The sequence below is a fragment of the Lineus longissimus genome, chromosome 11, assembly GCF_910592395.1.
Source record: "Lineus longissimus chromosome 11, tnLinLong1.2, whole genome shotgun sequence".
NCBI lineage: Eukaryota > Metazoa > Nemertea > Pilidiophora > Heteronemertea > Lineidae > Lineus > Lineus longissimus.
In genome coordinates, this window is record NC_088318.1 from 16,027,710 (window position 1) to 16,049,429 (window position 21,720).

Consider the following 21,720-nt stretch of genomic DNA (forward strand, 5'->3'; position numbering starts at 1 on the left):
GTTATATCTTGATAGTATTGCTCTACCTGTGGCTGTTGGAGTAAGACATGTCACATTAGTCGATGTTGCTGCGGCATCTACGGATACCTTGCATTTCTCGCCGCAGACCAGGATACTTGTCGCAGTACCATCAAGTCCTAACCCTTCCACTGCCAGCAACTGTCCGCCTCCAACACTCCCTGTAATTTAATGATAACATTGTGTAACATACTCCATCATAAAGTTTTTGTCTCCACTCGAATGGGATGTAATTTTCTGGGATCTAACTTTATTGAACGATTCTTGATAAGTTTTGGATTGGCGGATTTTTCAATGAGGACTCTGTTATTCATGTGTAAAGAGCGGTCACTAACCAACGTATTGCTCTTTGCAGGTATAAGCGAATTCATTTGTTAAGGAAAAATTGCATGCTTCCATGTGAGATATCTATATTTATCAAGCACTCAAACTAGACTCATGGTGAGAAACGCTGGCCTTGCTCATAGACTTACCTGACAACGGCAAAACAGAGCTAACACTTAGGGTAAAGGTGAATTCAGCCGAACTGTTCGCTATTCCCTTCCCGTCGACATTCAGGTTGACGTCATAAACACCAGAAGGGCAGTGTCCAATCAAACATTCGATTTCTGTATCAGAGCAAGAAGTCACTGTACACTCTTCTCCACACGTTTTGACAATGTTCAAGGAGCAATTCGTGCTGAATCCGGTGCCAGAAAGATGCACTGTGTCGCCTCCTCCTCCTTGCGCAGGGGAAATTGTGGAGACAACTGGGGTGAATTCGGTGCCATATGTGAACTCCCAATTTGGAAACGTCACACCAGACTGCACTGAAAAGTGAATTATCTCACTCGCGTGTGGGGGAGTGAAGAAGTCGACATGGTAATAAGAAGCAGATTCCACTGGGACCTGGGTCGAGCCATCTGTCAGAGATGTCAGCCATGCACTTGTTGTGGCAGGGTTGAAGCCAATTCCATCCACATGAATCAGGAGCCCTCCATTCGTACTCCCACTAATGGCAGAATATGAATCAATGACAGGTTCCAGGATGATTGAGCCTGTTCCGGAGGCGAGGCCAACCGGTTTCCGCATCACCGTCACGGTATCGATGTAGTTGCCCGCGAAAGAGTGAGATAATGTGCATGTTAAGCTGGTATCATCGCAGGCAGTAGCTATACAAAGTAGCACACCACCAATACTCACGATAAGAGCTGATGGATCTGAGCCGAATCCTGTACCGTTTATAAGTATTCCACTCCTTCCATCTGTGGATTCAGGAAAAACATAATCTAGTGTTGGTGTTGTCAATGCTCTGCATGTAAAGTTCATGGTTTCTTCAGTAATGGCACTGACAACTCCGGATGGGGTGTTTACAGACACTAGAATGGGTACAACCAAGTCCGGAGTTAATGGCGGAGTCAAGCACACGAGCTCCGTGTTGGCCCGTGACAGGACCGTGCAAGCCCCCACGCCGAATAACGACACAGACGTCGAGGATTGGTCGTCTGCAAGAAACATTCCAGTTATGGTTAAGATGGCGCTGCCTTCACATGACCCTTCTCCTGGTGTGTACGCACGAATGGATGGTTCGAAAATGACATTCTTGCTTGCTTCAACATTCATGTCTGCTGCTCCCAACCCGTAAATATTCAAGGTCGTGAATAATCTCAGGGTATATGCTGTGTTGATAAGCAATCCCATGTCGTCCCTTGGGATCAGCTCGGCCGACACCACGGACCCATTAGTACTGGTCACGTTGAGTGGAATCGTCATAAAGGTTGCTGTGACTTGGCAAACATCGTCCCCAAGACTGTCACCGTGGAACTCAAAGACATAACGGTCAGTCTCTCTTCGGACATGGATGTCGTTTAAGGATGGAGTCGAACAGGCAGAAAAGGTGAAGGCAACAGAGCTACTGGCGGTGCTGTTGATGGTCTCGTCGCAGTTGGAGACTGGCGATGCCAGTGAACAGACTGGTACTGAGCGGACGGACCCTGGAATGATCAGCGTTGATGCAAGTGAATACTGATTCGAAGAAAAATACAGGCGGCGAATGCGTTTAATATTTGTACCTGGATAGTGTAGTCTCTAAGTTTGGTCAACAATATCTTTCCGTGTCATGCATCCTAAATGATAATAAAGCATAAAGTGAATCAGAAGATATGCACTTACTCTTACTGATGGTGACAGCCTCTGCCTGAATGTCCCCTATTTTGACACGTAAGTCATAGGACCTTGGTTGTTTGGTGACCACACGGACAGTTCCTCTGAAGAATACCAAGTTGCTGCCTTCGACATAAGAACTCCAGTAGGAGTAGTCTCCTTGGTCGAGGAACTTATGCGAAAATGAACCTGGATGAAGATACATGTTTATACTAGTTACGTGTTGGGTCCGGTATGGCATTATTCATGTTTATCTTACAATAAATCAAGTTAGTTTAGTGGACCAAACGAAGTTTTGCAACTGTCAACTCTACAATGGCTTCAGCTTTGGTGAAATAAGTTGTTTCAGCTAGGTCATCTATTATTTTATAACACATACTTTTGACTTATATCACCTAACTACCAACTTCAAAAAACACTTTGCAAAGACGACTGACAAATTACATCAAGTCGATTCTTGGACAACCCAACAGAACGCAGAATTGGACAGTTGTCGATAATAAAGCCATGAAATGACGAAATATCAGCGCAAGTAGTAGTAGCAGGTTAAGTTCCACAATGCATCACTCCAGTGCACACAGTTCTGCATCAAGCATGTGGGCATAATCAATACCTTCTGCGGTTTTGGAACCACTGTCGAATCCATCTGTCTTACACACCAACGCAGTGCTGGAGCTTGTCTCGCACACTTTGTAGTTGACTCCTGAGATCTGATTAGGTGGCTCCCACGACCAGTTAACCACGTCTCCCTCCTCTATTGTTACGGATATGGGACTCCAGTAGTAACCTTGACCGAATACTGAAAGGAAATCATCAAGAATTAAAAAAAGGCGGCTGTTGTTAAGGAAGTTTGGACGTGATTCTAGTCGGTACCAAATTTTGACATTAGAACATCCAATCACAAAATTGTTATTTTGGTAAGATTTTCGTTCTCCAATGAGAGGACTCAAAGGAATTCTTTATGAGTCTCTAGATTGTAGTATATGATGATCAAGCTTTACGGTTATCAATGACGATGCTTGAAGAATATGAGCCTTGGATAAAGGTGAACGGTTTGAAACGGCGTGGTCTCCAGGGTTACCCATTGGACTTACCAGGGTGTGTACCTCCATTTGTTACATAATGCGTGGTATAGAAATCACCCATCCTACAAGTCAGCTCGTCTTGAGTGGATTCGAAAACCTCGCATCCAACGTCGCCTACGCTCACATTCATCATGGCGGTATTGTTATGGAACCCTCGGCCCGTGATAGTCAAGATGGTGCCCCCGAAGATGGAACCTTCTGAGGGGGAGACACGGTTCACTTGGAAATTGTAGTGGATGCTGGATATGTTATTAGATCTGGAATTAGAAACGAGTAATACATTGTTTACATTGTTTCTTTCTTTCTCCATAAAAGGCAATAAAACAACTAACCACAAAAATCCAAAGAGTACACAGTCATGTTGTTCTGAAGAACCTTGTGGGACCGTCGGCAATGGTTACTTACCAAAACCACCGAAGCCACACCGAGATTCTTGTCCTCAGCCCGGCTGTGTTCCTCAAAGTTTGTCGCAGATATCTTACCCTGTATCAGCAAAATCCCCTGTACTCGTCCTCAGCTTAATCTGGTATCTACCAGGGTTCTGTACTGGCAGTTTGGCTATTACTTCAGTGTCTGTGTGATTGATGATCACGGCCATCGCCCCGCCGAGTGACAGTGTGTTTACTGTCGAGTTGTAGGTACCGAAACCACTGCCAGTAATCTGGATAAACGTTGAACCTGTGAGACAAGGTAAGACATATATATCAAAGTATTTTTAAAAACCGTCAGATTCGTTAGATGCATCTAATACTGACAGGTTCAGCTTCGTAGTCGTTAATAAGCCCCTTCGTCACAAGCTTAGGAAAACACAATTCTGGTGTAAATAGGAGATCGCCAGACGACGACAGCTGACCACTTCTTTGATGTGCATTCATTGGAAATATCAGTAACTGACGAGCAGAAATCTGAACAAAAAAGAGCCCCCTCTTTTATTTTTCATCTAGATTTGAAGAAGCTGTGCTAGTTTACCCACCGTCCACCATAGCCTCTGTGACGTTCATAGCTGATATCACAGCAGCATTATTCGTGTATGTGAAATCTCCTGACGTGACCAAGGCATTTAGATTGTTGTAGATGTGGATCTTGACCGCTCCTGTCGATGACTGAAACAAGATGAAAAAGAATGGAAAACTGTCTTGGATGATTGTTCCTCCAGGCAAGATCGAACGTTGGGAGAATTGAGGTATGAATACGGCTTCTTAAAGGAATGCCCCGATGCTTATAAAAGACTGCCCTGCATCGCATCACTTCAGTTCAGGTAAAACCACACATGCAAGAACACACAGTAAGCCTAACCGAGATCTTTTAGACAGCCTTTCCAAATTGCATGATCAGGCGAAACTCGTGGCAAAACGAGCGTATTTCTCAAACAACTTACCGCGGAGGGTACTTCACACTCTATCAACACACTTGTAATCATTGGGTCCTCGCATTCATTTCCTCCGATTTCGACCCGGAAGTCATCCTTAAAGCCTACTCCAGAAATGGAAACGATGGCCCCACCTGAAACAAATTGAGTGAAGGAAAACGATCTGTATCCGGTTTGATTTAAACACTATGCATGAGCTTAATAGAGTGGAACCTCTCTAGTAGGGACACCCTCGGGACTGACAAGTGCTGTCCTTAATAGAGAGGTGTCCTGATTAGAGAGGTATAATTGAATGGAAACAACTACTTTGGGACCAAAACTAGTGTCCTTAATAGAGAGGTTGTCCTTGATAGAGAGGTGTCCGCTAAGGGAGGTTCCACTGTAGTTCAAACTTTATATTTTTGTCAAATAACCAAATAGTTAGGTTCACAGCAGAAGAAATAGCCTCCTTACATCATTACTTTAAAAATGCATAAATAGCGATCTGCTTGACACCTTTTGGCAAATAAGGGTTGCGGTCCGTTCTCAAGATCAAACAACATTTCCTGCTCATTGTGAATTGTAAAAAGTAGTCTCAGCCGAGTTGCTTTTTTATCCGTTGTTTTTTACCCAGGGATGGCTTCTTATGGCTTGAGCCGCATAGGTCGGCAAACATCTACTTGCCGGAATTTGAAATATCATATACTTATGCTGTAGTTTCAGTGACTTTATTGGCTCACAGGCACGACGAAAATCAAGATACCCCTTACCTCCAGTGCTGCTACTGGTTGGCGAAACACTCGCAATACTTGCAATATAAGTCACATTGAAGTTCCCAAGCGCCCTTCCTTTGCCGCTGACGTGCATGCTGACAATGACATCACCGGCTGGTCCAGCGCCGAGGGTACATGTTAGCTCCGTATCGGTGGCTAAGGTGACCTCGCATACCGCTCCTCCTACCATTACTTCGTTGTTTGTGGGCGTGATGATATCAAAGCCTGTTCCGTTGATTGTAAGGACGTCGCCAATGGTACCTAAGGTATAAGTTCAAACAAGAATATCATAACTGATTCTGTCTGTTTAGCGATTTTGTTACCTTTGGCCTGGAGTCCATCGAAAATCTCAGATCACAATTTTTGCTTTACCGCCCTTTGTTGAGGAAGGACAATTGAACTTTCGTACTTACAGATGGTAGGACTGACAGACTCAAGCGTTGCTGTATGGTTAGTCGACCACTCGAAACTACAGGAAACGTTGGCAGCACAGGACGAGAAAATCTTGTTGATAGAGACAGTCACCTGAAATGGTCAATGAAGTGGGTGAAGAAAAAGAGTAACCTGCGCCGCATAGCCGTATGTAATATCTTTCTGCACAGACTAGAAAGAGGGCTTTGAATGGACAATGTAAAGGACTTGACAGGTAAAATGCAGACTTAGTCAGTGTTGCTGAGAACTGAATAGTGTGTTGTGCCACATCAATGCAGGGTCGACTCAGATCTCATTCCGTTGTCAAACTGATTTTAGCACAAAAGCATGAAGTTTAACCTGTGAAATTGCAAGAATCAAGGCTGCAACCGATGGCCTACCTGTGGTGTTGTCTCGGGTGTCCTAAGCATATCTCCGGGTATAGGGTAATACATAATGCCACCCTCCTGGACTGTGCTGACAGCCACATTAGCCTGGGCAGGGGTCAAGTTGGATCCATCCACATCTATCTCCGCCTCGTACCCTATGGCTGTGTTGAATGTTATGTGCCATGTGTAACGTTTGCAAGAGGAGTCTATCCTTAGCACTGTCACAGCACCCACCAGACCAGAGGCCTCTAGGTGACTCTTCATTGTTTCTGCGTTGGCATAGTACGGAATATCTTAAAAGAAAGGAATGTAGCAACTATTACTAAGCTGGGGCGTTGTGACTATCATAAATCATCAGTTGTGCTTCGAAAGCACTTGTTGGCTACACCTACGCGCCATATTTGGCTGGTTTTGCGGGATATTTTTGTTTGAATCCGACAAACAATGATTTTGTGCCCTGGATTTCACTGACCTCGGGCTTGGGTTAAAAAGTTAAAGCAAGGCTAAACACCAAAACCCGATTGTCAAAATCTAGAAACGTATCTTCACAGAGGTTACGCGCTGCCCCCACTCACGCGCTCACTCCAACTACGCACTGAACTCACCTTTTATGCGCTGCCCTCCACCAGCAATGATATCGAACTTTCCTCCAATTGGTGGCGTGGCCATAACGCTTTGAACGACTTGAATATTTGTCGAAGAAGGCCATGTCGACTGCCTGTATTCATTAGCACTGACTTCCTGAAAACAAACAATTTCTAATGTTGAAAACCCCATTTTAAGATACTTCTCATCAATCGTATCATACTTTTAAACTTGCAAAAAGGTATAGACGTGTTGTTGGCTATCTTTCGGGGATCATATTAAAAAACGTGGTCAACAATTATTCCAGTTAGAAACTAACAGTGTACGTTTGGCGTAATTTTCAACTCTATGTAGAAGCGTCTTGGTTCGTCTCCTTAACATCACGCTGGCCATATCGTCCATTGGTTCTGCGGTGACTGTAATGACATGACAACGCAACAAAATTGTTTGGGACATAATGGGAACAGGCTAAAAGTTAATTATTAGCTGCGATCAATATTTTTTTGGTTTGATCAATGGGAACCCATATAGTTGCATCCAACTCACCTCAGTGTTGTACGGTTTAATCAAGGGGAACCCATGGTGGCATGAGTAAGGGTCAAGTTCTATACTGAAGCTGCTGTGGTTGCCTGTAGTCGTATCAGTCAACTTCATCTCATCAATTCGGTTTAAACTTGGATTCAGCGTAACTCGAAACGTGTCCACCACTGGAAGGTTATTAGAAACTGTTTCATACTTGTAAATTTCACAAATCTTTCAAAGATGCATTTTATTGACATCTTGTCGCATTGAAACTGGGAAAGTAAAATGACCTTCTTCACTACCGATGATTGGCTGTTAGTATAACATCCAAATTGGGAGGTACCTCCTGATCATCACCCAGGATAAAAAAAGCACAACGTTAATTTTTTCACATCTTTTTTTACAAACAAACACCATTTCTTGAATTTGGCAGCTTGTTATGACATTGAAATGCGACCAAGTTCATAGGAGGGTAATGAATCAAAATAAGCTCTTCGCGAAATTTCCGTTTTTTATGTTATTATGGACCGGTTTATTTTGAACTCAAGTTTGGCATACTTACTGTCCCATTGGTCTTGTGGAATCGGAGGTTCCTTAGCAATTGCAATGTTATCAGCAAAGTTGGCTCCATTCTTCCATATGTTGAAAGTCTTGAGTTTGATTAGGGGCTTGTCAGGCAAGTAGTTCATCATATTTATACACTTGTACTTCCAGCTGTGGCGACAAGTTAGCAACGGTTAAACGCCTCGCGAACGGGAGATTTGAATCGCTACCACCTGCGACAACTAGTACTAGAGGTAATCAGGGAATATTAAACAATATTATATATTTAACATCGGCATTTTCATACTGTTTTTATGCCCTTTCCAACCAGTTTTCGAAGATTCGGCATATTTACAAAGTCAACTAAGTCGCCATGGCAAGACACTTAATGGGACTAGGAGCTTGTTATACCTACACAGATTTATCCTCGTCATCATTGTACCATCTGTCTGCATAGTTGAGGCTGTATAACCGGCTTGTACCAAGTAAAATGTCATTTTCACTGAGCCAAATATAAGCCATGGAGATCCAATTGATGTACTGCCCTTTATAGGCCATGCACCACTGAAACAAAAAGAAGGTGATTGATTGCGATAAAGGCACACATGCGATTAAATCGCGACAGAAAATCGTCACTGTTGATCAAAAATTGTAAATCTGTCACTCCTATGGTTGCCGGTGACAGTAGCCCGTGTGAGTAGTACTTGCGATCATGAAATGTCGGGGTCTCGTTCAGGGAGTCTAACAACTTTCTACCACTTCATTAGAAAAACCTGGGTCAACACTGCTGCTGACAGACATTATCACAACACAGATTCAATGCAATCATGAAACGATTTTGGTATCACAATTATCGATACGTTCACATGTCGAAGGGTCTTGATTGAACACAGAATGACTGCTAGTTCAGTCCTTATTCTTAATATCATAAATTATTTGTAAACTGTCAGTTGTATAGAAAGACTCTGGTTCTATGTAATCCAAAAGTGATCCCGACTTCTTGCTTTATATATCATACAGATCAAAAACTACTTACCCACGGGTAGGTCTTAACATCTATCGCTTGGGAATTACTTGAAACTGAAAATATTTTAGTTCCAGGTTTTCTCACGCAGTGCTGGCCGCAAAATGAATCCCATGAAATGACGTTCCCATGTGGTGGGTTCCAGCCATTCTCGAAGTCTTGGAACCAAGCAACATCAACTTGTGGCGCAGCCAAAAGACTGTTACAACGGCTGCCGAATACCTTCTTTATTTTATTCTTGAGCTGAATATGAAAAACGACATTCTCTCCAGATAATGATATACACCGTATTGACATATAACGATTCTATGGCATTGGTTAACACTGTTGGCATCACTGGAGCCCTAAAATGTTTTTCTCTCTCGTAGTGCTGACTATCTTTATTAGGATCTACAACAAATTTAGTACCCAATAGAAGACACTGAGAAATCCTTTCGACCAATGGTATTAGCTGCACTCGATGTATAGTCCGCTTCAATCCTTTTAGACCGCTTTCTCAAAAGTTTGGCTTCAAAATCGTCAAGTGGCTCCACTGAAGACATTTTTCACCTAATTTGCTAACTTATAACCTGGATATTGTGTTGTTAAAAAAGATGAACGTTTAAAACAATCGGCCCAGTAGTTTCCGCACAGCAACCCAAAAAGACGTGGACATTTACTTCTGTGAAAAGGCCTAATTTTAATTGTTTAGCCGCATCAACAGCAGCGGCGACAGAACTTGAATCAGCAGTCGCAGCATCCGCCAGACTGAACTCACCGTAGTTGTACCTGCATCGGCTCTCATCTTAGGCGACACGACCCCGTCAGCCTCAAACCGCATATATTTCATGGAAGACACTCCCTTCGACTGTTCAGTCACTGTGCTTGTGGTAATGCCGCCTACAACCTCGATCATTTTCATGTCACCTTGAAAAGTAAGGAGCGTGATGCAGATAAATTCAGCCTTCTCCACCTACGTTCCCTTTTTGTTACTGAGCTGATCTTGTCCTGGGTTACTTTGAAAAGGCCCATTCAACATTTTTCTCACAAGCAAAATTGACGGAAATGTCTCAATGGCGATACTTAGCAATTAAAGCCTTTTTGCCTCGCCATCAGTCAACAATTGCCAGGTGATAGATTCATGAACCAGCGTACAATTTACCTCGTACCAGCGTACAATTCACATCATTGAGCAATTGATGTTCATTGGAGATTAAAAAATCTGACATAAAGCTCCTTTTCAATTCTGAAGACTGCACCCTTGGATTATGCTTCAGGCCATCGATGTAAAATTGAAATGTATTACCGATGATCAGCAAGAGTTAAACCACGGGAAGGCTGCAAAGGAATGCCTTCCCAGCCAGGCTGGTCCACCGGGACCACCTACAAAACAAGTACCTTCTTCGTTATTGAATGTCACTTCGTATGCATAGGTACTGCCGGACTGTGATCGAGACACGTTGACAGTGTCGGGGAATATGGTCGGTAAGGTGTTCAGGGCGGCTTCTACTTCAGCGGCGGTAGCAGGGAAGGTCATAACACCTAAAGTAGTATCAATGGGGTGAATTTAAATCAGTTCCTGACATCTCGCAATCAGGACTGTCTACTTAATAGTTGCACGAGGAATCGGCGGGGAAATCTAAACTCAACTCACGCACATGTACATCTTTCGTAGCTCTTCGTAGGGATTTCAAAACCTGTTTAGCCTGGCGCTGTTGTTGAAGATTCGTACAGAGGCGTGTATGGATAGAATGAATACATTCAGAAAGGTTGATATTTGTTAAAGTGATTACCAGTCGCTAATGACGTGAAGTATATCGCTAAAGAACATGGTTTCTCTACCTGTGGAGACGCCGTCGAGTCTGAGCTGGAACTGAGTGCTCAAGCCCGTAAGAGTGATGAGTTGTACCTCACTTGACGGGGTAGATTCTGCTGCTGGCCAGTTCTCTAGTGTAACTAACTGAAAGCAGAATAAGATTTAGCCGTTAGGATTCTCATTCAGAAGTGTTTTTGTTCTGTGGGTTGTATCGTCTGAAGCTCCCCGCACACAACCCACAAACTTGCGAAGATGTTCGCGTCCCATGCCCCTCGCGCTGACAAAAGAAAGCGCGCCCGCGTTAGGTTTGTAATTGCTATAGGATTCTAGGACCTCTGTAACCTGATCTCGCAGATATTTACACATGTGTGCTCCTGGCTTTACATATGACCATCCAGCGAGTTACACTGGAAATAAATGAACTTTATTGCAATATACCTGCAGTTCTTTCTCGAATGGGTCGGTTATAATTGTAACTTCCTTTACGGATGTCTGGGCGCTGATTGTTTGTGCACTGGTGAAGGTGGCGTTATGCTGAAAGGCCGCAACCTGAAGAATTCCTTTGACTGCATAATTCCTTGCTATGGCTTCGAAATAATACCTGCGATTGAGAAATAGACGAAGACATGCACTTGCAATGCGTCCTGGTGTATTATCAGGTTATGAACACGCTCATTTGACCAGTATGATGGCTAATGCGAGGGATTCTTACTCATTGGAGATATAACAAAGATATCAGAAATATCAAACAGAGATGGGCTTTCATAAATTACTCCAAATCTTTGTAAAATTATGGATATCTGCAAACGCGCTGAAGTATCTAATGAAGAGGGACCGAATGCATTATGTATGGCAACTAATTAAAGAAAAACATATATATTCTCAGAGGATTTATCATGAGCCTGAGGTCAATATTTTATCTGATCTATATATCGTAGACTCACGGCTTTCCTTCCTGTAAAGTCATCCTCTCGGACTTCTGTTCTGGATGTTTGTAGGGGTCGAAGGACGCTGATGGACAACTGGCTATCAACTCCTACAACATCAAACATTGCTTAGAATGTATAGGGCGAATATTTTTCAGACAAATTTGAAAATTTACCGCAACCATTAAGTTGAATGCATTGTAAGCGAATTCTTCGGCACCCAGTTGAACAGAATGATGGCCTTTCCGTAATAATCAACGTCGATAGAAAATGAGTAATCATACCTTATCTCCTGCATCGCCGCTTTTACTAAAATAAAGTTCACCAATGTCGTCGGTAACAATGTAAAGCGTATAATCCCCTGACTGCGGTGGAACAAAAAACCCAGTCATTCTGCCAGCCCAGTTAGGCTCCATTGATATATAGCCAACGGAGTCATTAAATTGTTTTGAATAGCCCTGGTCAGCTTCGGTGAGAGAGGCGATGGTGCTCAATGAAACACTGCCGGAGTAGTCCGTTAGGTCCCATAGCTCAAACAGCACTCCCCTGTTTCCTGAAATTGGACAGAATCAACTCACAAAGTCGCTTCTCCGTTTCCAGTCCACGTTCCCTTCCTGTCACTCAGTTTTGATAGCTTAGAGTCTATTCACACTTGGAAGCCTGTTTTAAATTGACTCAGTTTCCATTTCTCCATAAACGTTTTCTTCTTATTACTCAATTGAGGAGACGTAGCTGATGTAATTAAATAGATATGGAGCGGTCACAAACTTTAATGTAGACTATTCTTCGCAACATTTTTCTTCTTAAATATAGATAAATGTGACGAAACCATTGAAGTTTGCGCTTCGTTCTCCTGTGTCACATTCTACACAATATTGTCTCATGGTACTGACATCATGTTTTGGAACAATTGCCCTTACCTGGGTACACAGTTTTATTCAGCTGCTCCACAGGGGTCTTACAGACTATCTCCGTATCCATGAGGCTGAGGACGCTGCATGGAGCGCCACCCACTTCAACCCTGGCGTTCGCATCCGTTTCGTCGAAGAAGTTACCTCTGATTGTAAGGTTTGTTTCCCCGGCGGTGCTGCCTATGGCTGGCGAGACCCCGGAGATGACGGCGAAGGTTTGGAACATACTGATCTTATTCTGGGCTGTGACCTGAAGCACTTGGAGATCTGGTAGTGACCTGATGGCAAAATGAAAACATTGTTCATCATAGTGTTGGCTGAAAAGCTTTATCAAAATCTCAAAAACCTTTATTTCTAAGACTCTATGATGTATTACATTTTGAATATAATGGTAAGTGAATCGAGCTTTTTTTGCACATACCTTCCGAATTGTCCCTCAATAATGAAACTTGCATTTATGTTCCCTGGAAAAAGAAACAAAATATATTCTAACTCTAACTGTGCGTATTGATTAACTGCCTATAAGTTTGTCTCCAACTGCAAACTAAGAGCAGGATCCGGCCGCTGGTTAGCGCGCAAAGACTCATTTGCTGAGTTGACGTATATGAATTTGACTGAAACAAACGAATATCGTTGCATGCGATTCAAATCGCATGTCGCAGCGGTTTTTAATTGCTTGTGTGCGGGTTGTTTAGTGATTCGTTTTGAGGCGCCTCTGAATCTTCTGACATGGGCGGTGTTGTGTGCATACTCACCAACGTAGGTGCCTCCTAATTTACACTTCACGTGACCCCAGTTACCGGTTCCGTTACTATTCAACGCAATGCCATAGCTGAAAAGAATGTTTGTAATAAAACATACAAATTGTGACAAATAAATGTTGCGTGAAGACATTAATAGTGACCCCCCCCCCCCCCACCCTCATTCTCACATTTATAAAATTTGATTTTTAATCTTGGATCAAGTAGTCCAAGATATGATGTCTCCTCACTCAAATATCTCTTTTTCCAATGCATCCTGACCTAAAACCCATAGCTCTCGCTGCATAGCAGTATTTTGAAGTGGACCATTTATTTCACTATTAGATAACATGCAGTTTCTTACTGCCGATGTTGAAAGTCAAGCTGCCGTCATGGACGAAAGCAAAAGTGGGGTTAATTTCATCTGATTGCCGAATCATATGTGCTGAATTCTGCATCTCCGACGCGTTCAGTAGAAATAAGCCAATCAGAATGCTCTATTGTGGGTTTAGTTTGCGGAAATGGGTGAATACGATTGGCTGTCTACTGCTTCACGATGGAGCCTCGCATACGCTATACAAGTATATTAAATAGAAGCCTCTTGGTAAATTCTAAGTAGTAAAATATTAACTCACAATTCATCTGAATCTGGTTTCCTCAGCTCGCACTTCTGGCCACCGAAATAGACCCTGAAAGAAGGGGAATAAGGCATTGGCTTGCATCGAGTTATATCGCTTCGAAAACCAGGGTCATGATCATGACAGGAAGTATCGAATCATTTCAGCTCAGGGAAGGTTGAAATTGATTGTATGCCAGCAGCCTTGTGCATATTCGTGTGCGTTGCTTACCTTTTTATGACTTCCTCCCTCCCGTTCGTGCTGAGGTCTTCGTTGCTTTGGTAACGAGATGTATACCAACGGCCATGAATTGTGACGATCGTTCCGGGAGGACCGGACCTGGGCTCGATCCAACCGATCATAGGAGTGACGCTTGTGGATGGCTTGAAGAGGGAGATACGGGAACTGATTAAACGCTGAAGACTGGGCCAACGGCCACGGCTTTCAAAACGTGAATGGTCTTACTCAGTTTGTCTATTTGAACACAACAGCATCACCAACCGAACTCTTCTTTTTTCGTAAGAGAAATGTGTATCAGTGTTTTCGGAGGTAGCAGCAGGCTAGATTGAGAATGATTTCACATTTAAAACCTTTGCTGTCTTGCCTGTCATTGATCCGATTGTCTGTGTTGTTGGTCGAGGGGTCGCTATAGACATCGTACCACTGATGACGATGTTTCGTAACAAAAATACATGTTCCAGACTGATTTCAACAGGGCCTAGAACGTACCTTGTATTCGCATCCGGTCGGATTCGACTCGCATAGATTTCGATCGGTCAGTTGTACTCCGTTCACGTTCACGGCAATGCGATAATCAGCTTCGGGCATCTTTCTGTGTGTATATATCAAAATGAAAATGGTGATCGGGGCTGATTAACATTTTCATTCCAATTACATGTATATAAATGTATAGTGAATTAAATGATAGATAGGCCTACATTTTGCCGGTTTGTAGAAGGGAAGGAATAAAACAATTCGGCCGATTGCAGCGGATCCACCACCATTTTCCGATGATCTGAGTAATTTTATCATAACTTCATATGGCAAGACTACCCTTCATTCCCACCTTATGAACAATCTTAAATGACCACGATCGATCAATATTATCAAAACAACACTTTGCATAAAACGCTTCATTCATTCTACTCACGGAGAGTAACACTGTATCTGAACCTCAGTGCTGCCATCCTTGTGGACAGGGCAGTCATACGATTGCAGGTCAGACACCAAGGTCACTGTATTCCCTAAATCGTCTTCGAATTGGTCCGCTGCAAAACCTGTCAATTAAGAAGAATCAGTGAAAGTGCTGCCTCGTATTACCGCAGTGGCGCCCATAATGCAACGAGGAGAGTATTGATTCACATGTGACCATTAGTTTCATCCTTCTTGATCTCTGTGTTTTAGCTGTTTGTCTGTTTATCCCTATCAGAGAGGAAATATGTCCCTATATGAAATTCGAAGGGAACTTGCATTGTATATGCCGTTCGTTGTCAATTTTTTTCATGCTTGTGTAAATTCTTTAATGTATACTTTGTACAAACAAAACTTCTGAGGAAAGTTTCGAAACATTTGGTCAAAACCGGTAAAATCCTTTTTTATTCGAGGAAATTCTAGACAGTTCGGGCTGTTTGTTACACTCTCAGTGGATACATTAATAGTTCGGCAGCTACCCTACATGTACTTACATGACTTATGGTTCGTTGTATTTAAGTCGGCTGGGCTACTGATTTCTTTGTGAATAAACTTAAGTAACAACTTACGGAATTATCTTACTTAAGTCACAAGAACGAAATCAAGATTCTTCGAAAAATCGTCTGAGGGAACGTTACGAAATAGAATGTAATGCAGTTAAAAGTATACTGCCGTCGTGTTTTTATAATACAATGTACTTCAACATACCGTCGCCGTATATAGTAATTCGGGTCTCGCCGTTCACACTTCCCTGGCTTGGGTCAATGTGCGTAACGTATGGGTCGATTGCATCTGAAAAATGAAGCATCTTGATGCACTCAAATCGCAAAATGTATTTCGTGAAATACCCATGAAATACACCCGCAGGGAGTCCATTTATCTCAGGAATTTTCATGTCACGATAATTCCCGAAAAATGTCGAGTAAGTAACTTCGGGAGAGTACATACTGATTTATTCCATATGGGTTAATCATTTATGAAAGTTGTTGGTATGCGGCGCAGGGCAAAGGAATGATGCAAACATTGCGAACATCAAAGTCCTTTTAGGGTAGCGAAGGATGATAAAGCACAGCCTAGATGCGCTTGGGCAGCCAAAGGAATCAGTGCAGAAAATTACAAACCGGACTATTGACGTAGACGAGGCAAGACAGGCCTATTTTTAGTTATTTTCGCTAATCATCAGACACGATAATGGCTATTATCAGATAATTGTCCGGAGATAAGCAAATTGTCTTCTAATTTTGAACAGAAAACTGGGGTGGGACAAGAGGAGGACGAGGAGGACGAGTCGTTGTGCGATTGACTCTAACTCTCGACTATAGCGGTCAAAGAGGTCACTAATTTCGAATTTGTTTGTTACATGATGAAGGGATGGAATTAGGTGCATCCAAATACAACAGATATATGACCAACTGGATATACCATACTCTGCTGAAAACCGCATTCAGATATCTTATTTTATCTCTGATATCAAAAAAAACCTGTGGACATTTCAGCATTGCCGTTATGTAGACAGATATATAGATACAAAGTTTCAGCGAATTCGTGCACATAATATCTGCTCTACGGCATAGTGTAAAACAGCATTTCTATCCCGGATCACCACGTATCCCTTCAAATGAAGGAGGTGAAGGGGGAGTCCAATGGGAGTAAATTAACTGTAAGAAATTAACTGGTGGGCTTACCTATGGTTACGAACGCCAGGAAGACTAGTAGCCCTGCAATAGCTGTATGAGTCTTCATATTCCCGAAAGGCCTCTCAGTCACAGGCCTCGTTCTTTGCTCACAAAAGAGGATGGAAATTCAAAACTCGTTACGAGTGTCTCAGTTTTCTTTACTTTGGCATATTTTTCTCTATGTTCGAAAGCTTGATGAGTCGAATTCTATAAAGGTCTTTCCACACTGGCTGTCAAGGTATGATTGCAAAACCAAGGCATGGATACACACTTTAAGTACCCTCTCTTGGGTTCAGATAGTTGGCCTTGTTGAGAAAAATAACTGATGAGTGAAAAAATAATTCTTTAACTGCCTCAATTATAGAAACACGTCGTATATATTCATTAATGCCTCCTAAAAATGCATGGAGGTCGGGACACCCCACTGCATTTTAAGAAAGGACTGTCCAATCTTCAGACATCGTTCCGGGCTAAGCGTCGGAAAGTCAATCGATGACATCTTTAACGGACTCCCCCCCCCCCCGCTGTGGTCAATTGCGGCAATAAATTACACTGCATGCCATGAATTTGGGGGGGGGGGTCGTGTACTAACCGACCCTATTATATGTGTTAAAACCCCAGTATGATAATCAACGCAAACATCAGCCATCTAAAGAATATTTGTTTATTTAGAAAGGGTAAGGCCTACTGCCCAAGGTTCGTGGCTGCGATTCACTTTTCGAGTAAACAAACTTGATAATGATTAATTTACTGTAATGTTATTCTTGGTATGATATCACACCACTATCATATCGGCGCATATCCTGGTATGATAAGCACCTAAGTTTTATGACCTCTTGATCATTGGGCAAGTCTGCCTTAAATTACATCAGAATTAATGCAGGTAAAACTTTTTGTCTTCACTTGATTAGTAGTTTTTAAATAACAGGCCCGCACTATCAGGCTATATCACGAACCAGAATTCCAATTGCTTCGTGTGGGAACAAGGAAGGTAAATATGGGGTCCACACAGATCCCCCTTCTGTTAACCCTTAGTGTCGTATTTTTAGGGTGTTCCTTCGCTTCTGGACGTGTTGTTGTAAAAAGTGGCTCGCACTTGCCTAACATTATTCATTTGGACGTGAGGATTCTTCACGGGCCCGAGGACAGAAGTGTGAAATACAGCCAAGGCGCCGAGGACAGGATTGTGAAAGTTCATGACGCCGAGGACGCGGGTGTGGAGTACCAAATTCCTGAGCCGTCAGAGCCAAAGGAGCCCCCAGCACCGGTAAACATTGGTAGAGAGGCGGGCGAGGGAGAGCCACCAGCCCCTGTAAAGATTGGTGAAGAAAATGAGGAAGGACCACCAGAGCCGATTAAACCAGGGTAATATGCAGTTAAATCTGCCCTATCCATTTCGTATGAGTCTATAGCTGCGCGTACACCACGACATATTGGTGGGACCAATTGCACGTACACCACCACATTGCCGCGACAAATTGGTTCGGCAATCCATTGCCGATACAAATTGCCGGTCCAAATTCGCCCGGTTTGTTAAAAGCTCGGCTTTGTCGTGGTGTGCGCGCAAATGGATCGGCAATTAGCTAGTTAGACGGTTCGGCTCCAGGCGGCGGCGCTTTCGAAATTGTTTGCGCGCCATCTGTTGCCGGATTTTATAACTAGCTGCAGCGCTGGTGTACACGCTTGGTGGATTTTCGATGGTGCGGCATTGGTTCGCGAACCAAGATTGGTGGTCCATTTTCAAGTGGCGTACGTGCGGCTTATAACCGCATACTCGGTTAAGGTGTATCGACATCCGTGGATTGAGAGGGAGTTCGACATCTCAACGCTTGTTATTGGGCATTGCGGTGAAAATAACAGAGACTGTGCAACGTCCAAAGACTCTTGCCAATTGCTTGTTTCAAACACACTAATACCCCCGGCTTCTTCTTTCAGATGTATTATGATGAATTCATATGACGCTGAACTCTACGAATACTACGGCTGCGAATTATCTGAGCTGTTTGAAGGTTGTTACACCAAGCCAGTTTGTCCAGAAGGTACGCCAAACCCGGACAGCATCATTTATCCTCCTCAGGGGAATACATTTACGCCAGTTTCACTGATCTAGGACCGGTTACTATACAAAAACGACACAGAGCGCACGTACATCCTTACATGCACCTGTTTTCTGGTCCGTAAATGATGAATAACAACAGCGATTTGACTTCAGGTCTGGTTCCCACCCACGATCCAAATTTCTCAAATTCATCCTGATCACCTTTCAGCCTGTACTGCCGATGATGGAACACTCAGGGAGGAGAACGGCCCGATGTGGATGGAGAAGGACGAGAAGAGCATGTGTGAATGTGTGACGTCAGATAAGGTACTCGGTAGCCCTCCTGTCCCTCCTGAGGGTGCGGGACCATGGCCACCATACAAGCACTGCCGCGCAAATGGTAAGTCATGAAGAGTACATGTATGAGTGACGTCAAATGCGTATCGGCTTTCCCCAGAGAGTACGGAACCATGACCTCCGAAAAATGACTGTCACCCGTTACCATTACATTGTATCTCCGTTTATTAAATGATCTTAATGATATTGGATTCGTTTCCTTCAGGCTGTACTATCCAAGGAACGGACACATTACTACCGGGCGGGGCCACCGTCCAACTATATGGTGCACCGTGTGTCTGCCTCGAGGGTTCTGACCCAAATTTGATGGACTACGCCTCGCTATACCATCTCAAGTGCTTCGAAGAGGAAAGGGAAGATGAGGGCGCGTTTGATGAAGAGTTTGAAAAATAGGTCGGATCATCTTGAAATGAGAAATTCTAGTTCTGGGCGACATGACGGTACAGCTCCACTCAAGCGGCGTTGGTGTTGGTGAGACAATCATTACCGATAGTGATCTACCATTGTATGTTCTAGGCGTAACCCACCGAAGCTCTGCTTTTAATACCTTTCGTACCAAACCGAGAGGTTATGTTTGTCTCACCAGAACGAAAGGCTGTTTAATAAATACTCGAGTTCAAAGAATTATCAAATAATCATTGACTAATTCGGTTTCGTGGTTTTTTATTCATATTGACAAAGACAAAAATACAGGTAGGTATTCACGGAGTAAGCGTCAGGAAGTTACAGTTCTATCACAATCAACATCATCCTGGCATAACCAGTGGCTTTCAATATACTCCGCATGTCGATGGACGGAGGAGTAAAAAGCCTGATCTCAGGATGAATAAACATGATAAACTAGCAATTTAAAATGTGCTTTGTCTTTACTCTTATACTAATTCACCAGATTACTCTGCCACCAACAACATGTAACTACCGCAGTCTGCGATCGGAGCTAAGGCCTCTATCAACATAACTGTTTCACGTCGCGAATCTGGTTCATGGCTTTTGTAATTTTGCGCCACGTTGCAAGGCAAAAATAGACTTGATATAGCATTGTGCCAGCGAAATGCTTTTGTGGAGATATAGGCCTTTGTCAACAAATGCAGCCAGAATACATGTATAAAGAATAATAACGGAAGGAGTTTCTTCTGAACTGAATCATTATCACAGAGGACGGCACTTTTAGAATTTGTCATAGCGCCCTCTGAAAGGTCTTGGCGTTCAGAATCACATTCAGCAATCGAGATACGATTGTCCGGTATGGGGTCATCCCTATGCTCCCGGGTTCTGTATTGGGGTATTATATTCCCAGGGTTCTCCATTCCAAGCGTTCTATTTTCCCTGGATCCCATTGTCCATATAGACACCACCCATCCCGTACAGTGGGCTCACAATTAACGTAAACGCATGTTACGACTGGCTTTTGGAGAAGACTAAATAGAAGACACATTACGTACACCTATACATATAAGTGATGGAAATTCCGGTAATGAATTCGTTCATAGAAACGTGGTAGATGCGTATATTCATGTGTGTATTATGCATTTTGTTACTCATTTTCAACCCCGTCAACCCTATCGCTACTCCCGGAATTCAGACTGACTCAATTTGTGCACTGAGTCGAGCGGAAGGAAGAGAATGGCCCGGAAATAGCTATCAGAGAAACCTGACGTCCATGAACTTTTTCGAATGACGAGTTTGGTGATACATTGCTACTCCATCTCTCTGCAAAACGTTGATCAGTCATTATCTGGTAGGAAACCAGTCCTGAGCAATGTAAGCATTCTTAGTTTGAAAGCTCAACCAACAGATTTTTGGAGTCCTTCCTGGTTTTACTGTCATCTAGTCATTTCTTCTCATCTTTTGACAGAGTTCGTTTTTTCTCGTCATCTTCATCTTCACTCTCACTGGATGATTCCGCTAATCGTTTCTCACCAACTGGAAAATATGAACAGTCGTCAAAAAGGTATCAAAATGAAAGAACGAAAACCTACTGAAAGAAATCTGTAAAGATGTTGAATTTAAAATAAAAAAATTAAATTTAAGTTTAACATGTACCAGGAGTAGCAAATCTCAAGCAAATCGCTAGCTGACAGCTTGTAAGTTTTTCGCAATGACGTATTAGGACAGAAGCAACTTACATTTCAAGTACGTGTACATGTAACATTCGACATCTCAAGTAAGATTACTCTAGTCTGCACGTTTTCATGATGACAGTTGATAGACGAGATTCGCTACAGGCGGAGGGCATCAACTTTAGATAACCATCAAACCAAAATATGCTTACGTTTCCTTTTTTTCTCTATACAAGGAATAACTCCTCCGCATGATTTGAAGCACATAATCTTGTTCAGGTAGAGAAAGGTCAGGGCGAGAAAGATGAGAATTCCCGTGATGATTCCCAGGAAAACCAGGGCTGCTGCTGGAACTGAAGTAAAAAGAGTACTATGTTTTAACGCAAGTTGAAAATATGCATTTCCTGTGGAAGTGAGCAAACTGGTGACTCCTCGAAACTTTCTCTGTAATCGATGCCACTGCGTCGAAAGCCGCTAAACTTGATGGTACTCACAAACTAAATTTTGGTCAAATTCGATTGGCGTTCGGCAGTTAAGCTTACAGTAACGGTTCCATTCATTCTATCATT

At 43.0% G+C, this 21,720-nt stretch overlaps 2 protein-coding genes across 2 annotated transcripts in view; one reads left to right on the forward strand and one right to left on the reverse strand.

The window, feature by feature from the left end:
- Nucleotides 1-16,763, reverse strand: part of LOC135495311 (fibrocystin-L-like) — a 31,862-nt gene extending 15,099 nt beyond the window's left edge. Inside the window, exons 1-31 of the mRNA XM_064783775.1 lie at nt 16,706-16,763; nt 15,729-15,812; nt 14,980-15,106; nt 14,559-14,661; nt 14,061-14,212; nt 13,848-13,901; nt 13,228-13,304; nt 12,894-12,936; nt 12,482-12,750; nt 11,846-12,114; nt 11,580-11,671; nt 11,074-11,236; nt 10,662-10,779; nt 10,218-10,361; nt 9,598-9,746; nt 8,853-9,083; nt 8,232-8,380; nt 7,836-7,987; nt 7,298-7,458; nt 6,772-6,907; nt 6,179-6,459; nt 5,780-5,891; nt 5,364-5,627; nt 4,624-4,748; nt 4,219-4,348; nt 3,728-3,923; nt 3,255-3,502; nt 2,774-2,959; nt 2,170-2,349; nt 492-1,991; nt 27-179 (exon numbers count right to left, since the gene is read on the reverse strand). Coding sequence (XP_064639845.1) covers nt 27-179; nt 492-1,991; nt 2,170-2,349; nt 2,774-2,959; nt 3,255-3,502; nt 3,728-3,923; nt 4,219-4,348; nt 4,624-4,748; nt 5,364-5,627; nt 5,780-5,891; nt 6,179-6,459; nt 6,772-6,907; nt 7,298-7,458; nt 7,836-7,987; nt 8,232-8,380; nt 8,853-9,083; nt 9,598-9,746; nt 10,218-10,361; nt 10,662-10,779; nt 11,074-11,236; nt 11,580-11,671; nt 11,846-12,114; nt 12,482-12,750; nt 12,894-12,936; nt 13,228-13,304; nt 13,848-13,901; nt 14,061-14,212; nt 14,559-14,661; nt 14,980-15,106; nt 15,729-15,812; nt 16,706-16,763 — 6,106 coding nt within the window. The remainder of the gene's footprint in view (nt 1-26; nt 180-491; nt 1,992-2,169; nt 2,350-2,773; nt 2,960-3,254; nt 3,503-3,727; nt 3,924-4,218; nt 4,349-4,623; nt 4,749-5,363; nt 5,628-5,779; nt 5,892-6,178; nt 6,460-6,771; nt 6,908-7,297; nt 7,459-7,835; nt 7,988-8,231; nt 8,381-8,852; nt 9,084-9,597; nt 9,747-10,217; nt 10,362-10,661; nt 10,780-11,073; nt 11,237-11,579; nt 11,672-11,845; nt 12,115-12,481; nt 12,751-12,893; nt 12,937-13,227; nt 13,305-13,847; nt 13,902-14,060; nt 14,213-14,558; nt 14,662-14,979; nt 15,107-15,728; nt 15,813-16,705) is intronic.
- An 824-nt stretch (nt 16,764-17,587) lies between these two features.
- On the forward strand, nt 17,588-19,830 carry LOC135495360 (uncharacterized). The gene is made up of 4 exons (XM_064783873.1): nt 17,588-18,061; nt 18,632-18,735; nt 18,964-19,134; nt 19,297-19,830. The coding sequence occupies exons 1-4, from the start codon at nt 17,694-17,696 to the stop codon at nt 19,482-19,484; spliced, it is 831 nt and encodes a 276-aa protein (XP_064639943.1). The 5' UTR covers nt 17,588-17,693; the 3' UTR covers nt 19,485-19,830.
- Nucleotides 19,831-21,720: the final 1,890 nt, after the last annotated feature.

What these genes read in the sequence shown, in the direction of transcription:
- LOC135495360 (XM_064783873.1), top strand. Translation starts at nt 17,694, where the DNA reads ATGGGGTCCACACAGATCCCCCTTCTGTTAACCCTTAGTGTCGTATTT. An exon ending in CAAGCCAGTTTGTCCAGAAG is followed by an intron (nt 18,736 to 18,963) that starts GTACGCCAAACC and finishes ATCACCTTTCAG; the next exon opens with CCTGTACTGCCGATGATGGA. An exon ending in CAAGCACTGCCGCGCAAATG is followed by an intron (nt 19,135 to 19,296) that starts GTAAGTCATGAA and finishes CGTTTCCTTCAG; the next exon opens with GCTGTACTATCCAAGGAACG.